Here is a 12,279-nt window from a genome sequence, read left to right on the forward strand (position 1 = left end):
TGAAGTCATGAATAAGAGTAGATTTGACCTTTCGAAAGCCCTTCACGTGAGGGAACAACGTTGGGTCTTCCGTCTGCGCTCTCATGAGAGGGGCCTTAATGACGACATTCCCTGGCTCCAACTGAGCAGATAATTCCTCTCCCTGCCTATTTTCATCTTCATGGCCTGAACCTGGTTAATCATGCCTCCAGTGCCATAAATTACTGCCTCCACACCAATTTTTGACACCTTCGCTGGCCACCAGAACCAGGAAAACCCATCCTCAACTTGGTGAAATTCGTGCCCTTTTGGCACTGCAAATGTCCCCCTCCCGCATCCTGCACACAATCCGTGGGACAGAACTCTTTTAACATACTAGCGTCACGTGCGCACACCCCCCCTTACCATACCAGCGTCACTTGCGTGCCCCCCCTTTGGCACACTGTTCTTTCGCTCGCCTTATCATGCCCAGCCGTGATTTAGGCGAATGCTGCTTGGGCAAACACTTGGCGGATCGCTGCCGTTGCTCCACGCCATCCCCGCATCACCAAGGCAACCCTTGGCGTTTTCTCCATCTCGATCACAAAAGCATGATTGGTCCTGCATGGTTGTCCACGCCCACCGCTACACTTCACATTGGTCTACGGAGAGCGCATCGCTTCTCATCCTCACAACACCAGCCTCGCGTTACCTAGGCGACTCTGGACGCGCTTCCACACACGTGACACCAACTACGGGCGGGTCCGTTGACTCGTCCGCCTTATTTGGGCATACGCTGCTGCTGGGGCTATACCATTGGCCTTTCGGAGCGGCCATGACAATATCAGGCACTGCGCTGCATGCATCGTCCTCACGTCCGCTCGGGACACCGGATACAACACACCGGGCACCATCTCTCAGCCGTAATTTCTCTCCGCTGAATCCAATTAAAGCCTCAAGCTCACTACTTAAACACCAACCCCGCAGCCTCATTTCTACATTCGGGAGGACCGGGAGCAACACCGTAGGCTGAACACGGGACACTTTCCCTGAGACAGTAAGAGTATGAATGCAAGTCAGTTTGTAACTGGACCCCTCAGGCTCGTTACTGTGTGAATGAGCGTGTACTTTACTGGCATGTGGAATTTCAAGGTTCCTGATACCGGATGATTTCCATCTGATGAAAACTGTGATTTACCTTCTCTCCCTCCAGAATGAACAGGAGTGTCCCCTCCCCCTCCCCCATGTGGCAAGTAGTTGTTTCAACTAGGGTAAGACCCATGAGAGCAATTTGACTCTCGATCTGTTTGTGTACACACATAGAGTGGCACAAGTCACGTGAATAGTCACTCACACTAAGGAATTTACGCATGCGTTGTTTCTTTCCATTTATTTTTTGTCTTTAATGTTGTGTGTTTTTGACCCATTTCTACAGTTATTACACAATTGTTTGTTCACTCCTCCCTATAGGCTTGACGGTTGGAAGCCAAGTAGGAAGCGGAGTGCGGCCCTCGCCACACCCGCCCAGTGGTACTTTCTTGCTACCTGTTGGTAAGAACGGAGCCCCAATTCTAACTTAGGTCCTGATGAATGCCCTGGACCCGTTTGGGCCAACTAGGCAGAAACATGTCGACCTTTCACAAGACGGTTAGGGGACACTAAATACCGCACTCACCGTCCTTTTGATTTTAGCATCATATAGTTATTGGTCACATTAAAATTATTTTCTGGTAACTATAAGGATTTTTAACTTCACGTTCCACCTCACGGGCCCCCACTCTTTAGTTTAGAAGTGCATCCCTGTCTCCAGGTGTATGCCCGCCCTCCATCAAACGAAGGTTTTGGAGGGCGAGGACTGGCCAATGATGAAGCATGACACCAGGTGGTGTGTGAGATCAGTCCGTCACTTTTTGTGAGATGTCCTAACTCACAATAGGTCTATAACTGTAGTAGGGTCACACTTCACTAGGAGCAGCTTTCTGTGGTAATCATTCAGTAATGAAGGCTGCTAGCTCCTAAAACCCCACGCCTCCCGTTCCCCCCTCCACACACTGTGGAGTTTCCCTTGTGATTGTACTTGTAAATTATTGACATACTTTGAAAAGGGGAGACAGGTGCTGCCAAGGTCTTGCAGTCAACAGAATTGTTCAAGAGAATGCTGTAATCCTTTGAAAACCACTGGAGTACAGCAGTCTCATCATCTGCACAGGATGTGACATCACTGGATTTCCCATTATCCATCTGCACAGTGACAGACATCACTGGTATCCTGCAATTAACATCATAGTATTTCTCCATCCATCTGCACAGAAAGTGACATAACTGGATTCTCACAAAAGCCATCTTTAACAAAAGGGAGCCAAGGAAGAGGACTTAATTTTCCATCATTAATGCACACAGGAAGTAAGACCATTGCAATTCCCATTATTTCTCTGACCAGGAAGTAACATTACAGGATTTCTCATCATGCATCTGTACAAGAAGGTACATCACTGGTTTCCTACAAAAACTCTCTTTAAAACAAGAAGCCAAAGAAGAGGACTCGATCTCCCATATTCCATCTACACAGGAAGTGATACAACTGCATTTCCCATCATCCATGTGCACAGGAAGTTACATCCCATCATGCGATCTCCCAACTTCAATAAACTATTCAGGGCATTCCGTCACCCGGGTATCCCCAGAAAATCTGCCCCTGATCCACCGAAACTTACAATGTAAGATATAATCATGAATCTCACCCAGGACTCCATACTGCCAGTCCCCACAATCACACTCAGATGTAGACACACCAGACACTCAGCTAGCATTCACACAATACATAGACCCAACCATGTATGCCATGTAAACAGCCCACTAACTACCACACATCATCAACCTAGAGGACACACATTCCAACTCATGCTCATCAACGCTCCCTCTGCCGTGCTTCACACAACAGACATCATCACCCAGCACAAGTGTGACACTCTCATGATTACTGAAACATGGTTCTCCCAAGATCTTTGCACATCCTAGATGTCCTTCTGCCTACAGACTGCAGCATCCATTGTGTAGACCATGCACATAAGAAGTGAGGAAGCCTCACTATCATCCATAAGTTCTCCTGGTCCTACACCCCAGGCAAGAAGGTAATACTCAATTCCATGGATTGCTGACATGCCATTGCACAATCTCTGCAACTCAGACATCCAACTTTCATTTCATCTACAAGTCTTCCAAGCAGAAGAAAGCATTCATTTATGAATTCTCAGATGTCCTCACTGCCTCTTCCATCTTCCAAGCCAACACTACCCTCTTATGTGACTTCAACCTCCCAGATAACACAAGCTCAAAAAACAAGAGCCTCCTCTTCCACCTCATCAATACATTCAAAGTGGTATAGAATGTCACAAAACCAACACATTCAGAGGCCGCATCCTTCACCTTGTCTTCTCAACATTCTCAACATCACCAACAAGGCAATGAAAACCAACCAAACCCCTGGCTTGGACCGACCACTTTGACATCCCTATCTCCATGCTTAGTGTCCTATCAACAAAGCAAGTCAACCCAAAAGACAGGACCAAACCTTCAGATCGTTCAAAGACATCTCTATAGAAACCTAGTGCTTCAACTCATCTCTCACCCCATCAACTCATTTTCCAACATCAAAACCCTTCTAAACAACTTCAAACATTTTTGGGAAACTATGTGAACATCCAAGTTCCAATTAGACACCAAACGCAAGTGCAATCCAAAGCCTTCAGCACGCTGGTACTCTTAAGACCTTGCAAACAATAAACAATCCATCTACAAACCTAAAGTAAATAAAAGAAAAACAGAACTCCAGAGGACCTTTTGATACTGAAGGCCCTCATCTCAATATGCAAAGAGGTCATCACATCATCCAAAGCAAATTACTATGCCAACACCATCAATGAGGCTATCAGCAGAAGCAGAACCCTGATAAAGTCAATCGAACACTGCATCAAACTGCTGCTGGATCCACCTTTTCCTAACTCCACAGAAAAGTGCAATTCCACCAACCTCTTCTTCTGTGAAAAAATGCAGATGAGCCAACAGCAAATTGAAAATACCAAGCCTTCTTCAATTCTTACATCCACCCTTTCCCCTTGAAGACTACAATGGTCAGCCTTCAAACCTTTATCTCTGCCAAGATCTTTTTGATATACTCAACTCTCTCAAAGCCTCTTCTACAGAAGATGATGTGCTACCGTTGTACTCCATTAAAGCTCTCTCTGGATATGTTCTCTTGCTCCATACTTACCATTGTCAATGCCTCTCTCATTCAAGGCCACTTCCCAGAAGTTCTCAAGACAGACTAGATCCTTCCACTTATAAAGAAACCCACACTAGACATGATTACCTCACCAACAACCGCCTCATTACTCACCTACAATTTATCAGCATGGCCATTGAAAAAGCAGTCTATGTTCAACTACAAGACCACGTCAATGCTAACCACCTCCAGCGTGCCCACTAGTCTGGCTTCAGAATACGCTGCAGCACGCATAAACAATGCTTTCTTGACCACAGATGACATTGCAGACCTGCTATCTGTCTTTGACAGAGTCAATCATCCTGATACACAACCTAGAGCCTCAGATGGAATTCCAAAGCAATGTCTTTCACTGGGTCTTCTTCACCCTTTCCAACCAATACTAGTTTGTTCACAAGGGAATGTCCAGGTCACAACATATTCATATCACCTGTCGATTACATCAGGACTCCACACTGTCTCCTGTCATCTTCTAACTATTAATGGAGCAGCTTGGTGCTCTACCCACAGGAAACAGCATAATAAACAAGAAAACATGCCTCACGTAGCTTGAAGCTGTGCTTGATAGCCAATTTCATATTAATGAGACAAGTATAGAATTGCAGTCGTTGAGGTTGTGAATTGGTAGTTAACAGTTGGGAAGCATGTGTGATTCACATATTTCTGTTAATGGACAAACTCATGATAACAATAGTACTTTCTAACACTAGTATGAAAACATGCTATATACGTGTAATATTCAGGCCATGACAAGCATTTAACACATTTATCAAGCAGCTGCTGAGGCATGTCCTTTACACTTACTTATCTAAAGTGTCTACTGGTCACCTGACCTTTTCACTTTTCCCTGCCTGCACCTTTAAGGATCGCCCTATATGGCCAGTTTGCATTACCTGATGTTGATCATAACAGTTCCAAACTGTGACAGCAACAAAATCGTGAGTGGTAAAAACATGTGAGGAAGGTTTTGTTTTTTGGTGACAGGGGCAAAAGTTTAATTTAGAAAGTTCCTTTTAGCAGAGAGTGACTTTCATACAATTACATGGTTGCTCCTATCCCATCCTTTGAAAAGGATATTTCCATTCACCTCTGTATATTCCAGATTCCTCCTTCATTGTAATGTACTCTGACACTTACGAGTTTAGTTAGCAGTAAATAAAACTGCTCATCAAATAAAATAAAGTGTTTCATAAACTTTGCAACGAGCAGAATAACAGAAGAGGACTTTTCAATGCAACCTCTCTTTTTTTGCAAAATATGTTTTACAACTGTTTTCTAAATACCAAATATTATAATTAACAAGGTCCCAACAATTGCTTTCCATACCTTTTTTATATTTTGAAGTTGTTCCTGCTGTAAACGGGACCAAAGTCTTCACTGTTGCATGTGGCGTTGTTGTCTCCGTGGTCAATTCTGATTTTGTACTTGTTGCTACTTGAGCGGAAGTTGCTGCTGATGGTGGTAGGGCTGATGTTGTCACTGCTGTATGAGGGTTTGCCACTCTTACTGTTGCAACCTGAGGGATCATTGTCATTGTTGCTTTCAGGGTTGTAGATATTGCAGATTGGCAATACGCCCCCTCCGGAGGAAAGGATTTTGTATTAACACAGTGACATCCCCTTGGTGGGGTGGAACAGTTGGGTTTTGCAACACAAGTGTCCAGGGGCCAATAGTATCCGTCTTTGCTTGAACACGGAGTTTCGGTTGCATTTAGGGAGCACTCTAGAAAACAAACAAGGGGTTATGCAAAATATGCTTAGAACATCTGCCTTGTTTAAGACAATTCAAAATACTAGGGTGGCTTTCCCAAGTATGGATCCAGTTGTCATACTTTGCTTAAAATCAAGTCTCATCAGTTTTCGATGATATGCTCACAAGTTTTTGATGACATGATAAACTATATTTGGTCAATTGCCCCCAAAAAGAATAGATAAGTAGTGTAATGCAAAAGTACAGTTCCTCCTACATGCTACATTTTAAATGCAATGTTTAATTTAGGAATCAAGTAATTTTTCATTTGAAACCGGCTTGCACTAGTAATAAGTTGAATGTCGGAGTATACCTTGAAACTCCTGTTACTGCACAAAGAAACTGATTTTGTTTGACAGCAAGACATTTGAGTATTAGTTGAGGGGAGTGATAACCCACCCCCAATAATAATGAAAATCCTTGTCAGGGTGAACCATTAAAGTCACTAAATAAACCTTTGCAAAACTATTTGGTAGTTTGACACAAAGCAGTCAGGCTTACTTTAGAGGCAATTTGTAAAGTATTTATGCAGCACTTAATCAATAATAAGGTGGAAACACCAAACCACAAAAAATGACAAAAATCCAAGTAGAAACAAAATCAGCACCAACAAATACAAAATGGCAACCACGGTTATCTGCTCTTATTACACCGGGTCAAATGCTAAGGCCGACTGTGATGAAGTAAGGGTTGGCTACATGGATCAGGTACTTCTTGGTAAAAAGTTTAGTTTCTGACTTAGAAAACGCCAACCACGGTTATCACGTCAAGTAAGACTGGGTCAAAGTCATATGTTAAGGCTGACTATAAAGGAGTGCGGGTTGAGGGTTGGATACAGGGAGCAGGTTCTTCCAGGTGGAAAGTGTACCCTCAGACTTAGAAACATTTATAAAGAAAATTAAAAACATCAGGACAGAGCAATCTGGTTTATTTAAAGACTGCATGAAATTGTTCATGTCTTTCTCTTCCATAAACATTTTCACTATCTCCTCATGGATTAGCAGAAAAGTTTAAGAGTCTCAGTAAAGCCCATGGATGGGAATAAGACTACAATACCTTACAAAGTCTGGGAAAGCTCTATTTATAGAGGAAAGTTAGGATCTATGACTGAGGTTAGGTTGTTTCCATAGATACCTGGTATAAATTGCTTCAGTGTTTTCAAAACTTGAAGAAATCAGTGGTTGTTAGTGTTTAAAATTATGTGTGCTTGAAAAAGATAATGAGGATTTGTGGACTTGATGCTCTTTGCAGGGTCACCCCAAACCTTTTTCCTTCACCCCCTGCTCTCTGTACCCATTTTTGTTGGCCTTTGGGACTCTGCATGCTTTACCACTTCTAACCAGAACTAAAGTACTTGTGCTCTCGCCATTGGCTAACACCCAATTGGCACAATTAATTTACTTGCAAGTTCCTAGTAAAATAGTACTACATTGTGAAAAATCAAGTTGTTGGTTGAGTGGGGTGTTACCCCTGCTCAAGCAACAGCCACAATCCCAGTCAGGGTGAACCACAGAAGTCACTAAATTCACCTGTGTTTAACTCTCTGGTAGCTTGGCCCAAAAGCAGTCAGGCTTAACTTAGAGGTAATGTGTGAAGTATTTATGCAGCACACAAACAGTAACAAAATGAAAAAACAACGCCAGAAAAACCCTACACCATTTTAGAAAAATAGAGTTTTAATAAATTGTTTGACACTAAAATGACAAAACTCCAATTGTTAGAATGCAGTCATGAATTTTTAAAATCTGCGGTATCTAGTCATGCAAGACCGGGTCGAAGTTAAAAAAAAGTATATATAAATACTGTGATGAGGCGCAATTCGAATATGAGAAGTGGCTTGAGCCCGTTTGGCTCTTACCTTTGGGCTTAGAAGCAATCTCAGCAAACATTTCTTGAGAAGGTAAAGTTCAGTGGGGCAAGGCTGCAGGCGGTGTCTGAGGAAGAGATGTCATTGTCAGGGAGCTGCTGAACGAAGTTGCGGTGATTTCCACATACGGACTTAGTCTCTCTTTTTGAAGTTGAAATCTTCAACGGAACGACGCTGGAGGCTGTGGCTGAGGAGGGCTTCATGAGGCCGGATTTCTCTTTGGTGAAGGACCGCTGAACAGGATTTGCTACTGTGGAGAAGAACATAGCACGAGTTGCTGCGAATTCAGCCTGACAGGTGATGCACCTTGGATGGATACATGAGCAGGAAGGCCTCCTCTCGGTTCTCAGTTAGCCAAAAATATTTAAAGTCCCAATTTTAGGATTTTGACCACCCAGACACGTTTAGCAGCACTCTTAATATTCCAGGACCATTGAGGCACCAATTGAAGGGTCAGGATTCACTAAGGCTGGGTCCTGGTGCGGGTTCAAGATGGAGGGAGTCTCTTCTGTCCCAGAGGTTCTGTTCAGAAGGCCAGTCAACTAGCCCTTTGAGGCACTCTGGTAGTCCTAGTTTCAATAAGTAGAACTGTGCCTAAGCAGCCGGGCAGACCTCTGAGAGTTCATGGCACGCCTCAGACATCCGAGCAGTCCTTTCAGGTGCATCACAGCAGACTTCTGAAGTACACAGCAGGCCACAGCAGCAGGAAGTCATCATAAGTCCTTGCGCAGGTCCAGAAAGTGAACTGAAGAGTGGATCTCGATGTCCTATTTTTATACCTGGTGCCTTCTTTTAGGAGAAGTTTGTATCAAATTTCTTTTGAAGTGGTTGGAATTTCCTGCCTCCCCTGCCCTGGCTCCAGCCTGATTGCAGGTACAATGAAGTAATGTGAAGTCCTTTGTGTGAAGGCCGGACACAGCCTATTGATTTGTTAGTGGAGCTGCGCCCAAAGCCTCCCCCCTCCTGCGAGCATTGGTGCATCCAGACACACCTAATCCCTCTACTGTGTGACTATCTGGGAGGAGTAAACAAAGTCTAACTACCAACTACACCCAGTCATATGGCCCAGGAGCAGGCAGCAGGCACCAAATAGTTAGGACAGTAAAATGCCAGCTTTCTAAAAGCGGCATTTTCAAAATGTAAAATCCGACTTTACCATTAAAGAGAATGGTTAATTACAACTTCTCAGACACCAAACATGATCTCATACGTTAAAAGAACGATTGATGGACAGAATGCAGAACAATGTCATACATTCACCCCAGTACAGAGATCTGGGTCTAAATCCATCATTTTTTTGCTTACCATGCCATTCCAGTTTGGACCCAGCCATATGCAAATCAGTCTTGACCCTGCACCCAATGGCAACAGTCCAGCCTGAACTGCCAGGCCATGTCCTCCCTGGACTGGAAACAAGGGGGTACATTCACCCCAGTACAGAGATCTGTCCTTTTGACTTTGTCTCGTTCTCGCTCAACCAGATAACTGTGGTTGTTGCTTTGATCTTTCAGGAGCTATTTTCTATTAAAATGTTTAAAAAATTCATTCTACTGAATGTCATTTTTTTTGTGTCATTTTATTCATTAATATGTATGCTATTTTTCACAGTTAGTTTTTTTTTTCTTGTGGTGTGTTTTTACTTTATTATTGTTTGTGTGACTGCTTTTGTGCCGAACTACCAGAGGGTTTAGCACAGGTCAATTTCATGAACTTTGTGGTTGTTGCTTGCAAATGGTTTCATTCCCCTCAACCAATTACCCATATTCTTACACAAAACCATATGCACCCCCACCCTTTCCTCTGTAAGTGTCTGCTTCCTATGTGTGGAGGTACGTGTGCATGCCTCTCAGTGTTGCAGGCCTTTGTAAGCATACACTATACTGATGTCAGCCATACTGACTTATAAAAATGATAAACTAAGTAGAACCTTAATTACTGCGCTTGGCATCGAGAATTCATCAAGCTAGTTGGCTCTTTGAAGGCTTTGTCAGCTCCTTAAGGAATCCAAGTTTCAGCAACATGGAATGGAGTGCTGAAGATGAATGCCTTTTTACTTGTTCACACCTGCATAAGACTTTCTATGCCAGGCATCACCATGCTCAGAGATTAGCAATGAAGATGAAATGTGGCCTTTGTGGTCTCTGTTGCATTAGTTTCTGGTTTTTAATATAATCAACAAAATAATGAAGACACTTAGGGGCATATTTATCACGTTTGTGGCGCATGGCAGCACAGCAAGTCACCTTGCTGCACTAACCTGTGTCACAGGGAAAGAGCAGGAATGTGCCCTATTTATCCAATACAGCACATTCCTGTCCTTTCCTCCTACGCTGGCACCTTTTCGGCATCCTAGTGCCAACGCAGGCATCCTTGCACCATGGTGTACGGGGGCCTGTGTTGTAGGCAGGATTGTTTTTGTGGAGGAAGGTACGCCTTGTGCAGGATGGAGTACCTTCCTGCACAAAAACAATCCTGAGAGGCTTTTCCCTCTTTCTATGTGTGACATAGAAAGAGAAACAACTGAAGAGAAATAAAGATATTCCTCCTCGTTACTCCACTCCTGGGGAGGTGTATCTTTTTTGGTGCATTCCCATGTTAACCTGTCCTTGTCAGTCTGGGAATTTATTGAAATCCATGGAAGATGCAAGGGAACACGCACGCAGCACCCATGGACACCTCCATGGCGCAGTGTAATATAACACTGCTGTTTGCGCTGTGTTACATTACTCGAGATTTATGAAGCCACACAGGCCACACAAGGTGGCCTTGCGTGGCTTCATAAATCCATTTTACACTTCATGTTGTGCAATAGCAACACAAAGGGACTCATTAATATGCCGCAGAGTTTGGTATTGCACCACCTGGGGAAGCACCATCAGGGACCTTGCCTACGTTTTTTTTTTGTTTTTGTTTTTTTTCCCACAAATTAGGCACTGGGTTTAAGATCATTCCCCAGTTCAGGAAAATGTGATGAAGTTTTTCTATATATTTGTAAATGAAGTGTTCTTAATTTGACAGATAATAATCAGGGATTATTGGTAACCTGTATTTACTCACCTTCGCGTTTCTGTCTCCATCTACCTTTGCTTGAACTGTGGATCGCTTCAGATTCAAAGAAGGTCTAAAACAAAAAGAATATTTCTGGTAAGTTATTCGTTCATTCAGTAGGGTGAATTTTCACAGCAGCCATTTTATGATTCGTAAAAATCGCAAGAACTGCAACATTCTGATAAAACCAATATCATTTGTCACAAAATCATTCTCAGTAAATTTGTCAGCAAATGATCTGGTATTAGCAACGCCTACAGGCCCAGCGATAAAAGGCAGAACAATTGGCTTGCCTTTGCCTTTTTGCATTGACATAGCTTCTTGCTAAAATGGCCCCCAGTGCCTCATATCTCATGCAGACGCGTGGGCAGCCATCTTCGAATGCTTACTCTACTAAAGAAAAGCCAAATGAAGATGGCTGCTGATGCATAAGCATGTCTTGTGATGTATTCTTGTACATGAAACCATTCTACTACGGCTGTCGATGCGTATGCATGGGAGCTTCAGGATGCAAATAATGAGTAGAGGAGGGGGAGAGGAGTTAATAGAGAGCATTTGTGTGTGCTGGCACGGCAGGAGGAACAAGCACAGGACAGAGCAGGCAAAGAACATACACTCCCCCAGAGTGCTGAAAGTTAAAGAAAGAGAGGGCATACATGTTAACCTATTGGTGCAACGTTGCTCAGCAACCAAAGTTACTGTGCTGCATTGGATTAAGGGAATAATTCATAATGCGCCCTCAGTGTTAAGGTACTTTAGGTTGCCATGCATCAATGCACACGCCCTTGCTCCATAGTGCATTGTGCGTGTATTCTGTCAAGTGTAGGTTTTGTGCTGTCCAGTACAAAAACTACTTTGACACATTTGAATATTTTTGCCACTTTGTAGGTGTGCTGTACAGTGCAGAACACATGCAAGGTTGGAAATGTGTGGAGACCTGTAAAACTTGCTTGACTGTTATGCCTCCCTCCAAAAGGCGTAATATGTTGGCACAAATCCCTGTCTACAAATGTTAGATGGGGATTTGCCTCAAACCCAATAGGTGGTTGCACAGGAATGGTCATGCACCATTAATAGGACGCTCTCTTGATACAAAGTAGAGCCCAGTACAATTTTGTGTTACTTTCACCAACATTTCAAAGTAAATACCAACTCAACATTTTGTGCCGGGTTTGTGTCACTTTTGTGAAGCAAACACAGTGCAAAGAGTTACTAACTTTGCCCCAGAATGTCCCCTCCTGTTAGCAGAGAAAGCATACACTTATCCAATCAGAGATTTGTAAGACCAAAATGCTCCTGTAGGAGACAACCAAAAGTATAGCGAGGAAAGCTGTGGAATTTGGAGCAGAGCACTTAGATAGACAAAAAAGCCATC

General features: G+C 43.3%; 1 protein-coding gene across 2 annotated transcripts in view; it reads right to left on the reverse strand.

Moving 5' to 3' along the window:
- The window catches only part of LOC146816669 (adhesion G protein-coupled receptor F5-like), a 675,219-nt gene that overhangs the window by 614,607 nt on the left and 48,333 nt on the right, over positions 1-12,279 (reverse strand). For both annotated transcript variants that reach the window (XM_085610569.1, XM_085610570.1), the window contains exons 3-4: positions 10,914-10,977; positions 5,567-5,962 (exon numbers count right to left, since the gene is read on the reverse strand). In XM_085610569.1, coding sequence (XP_085466695.1) covers positions 5,567-5,962; positions 10,914-10,977 — 460 coding nt within the window. The remainder of the gene's footprint in view (positions 1-5,566; positions 5,963-10,913; positions 10,978-12,279) is intronic.

The sequence above is a fragment of the Triturus cristatus genome, chromosome 6 (genome assembly GCF_964204655.1).
Source record: "Triturus cristatus chromosome 6, aTriCri1.1, whole genome shotgun sequence".
Taxonomy (NCBI): Eukaryota; Metazoa; Chordata; class Amphibia; order Caudata; family Salamandridae; genus Triturus; species Triturus cristatus.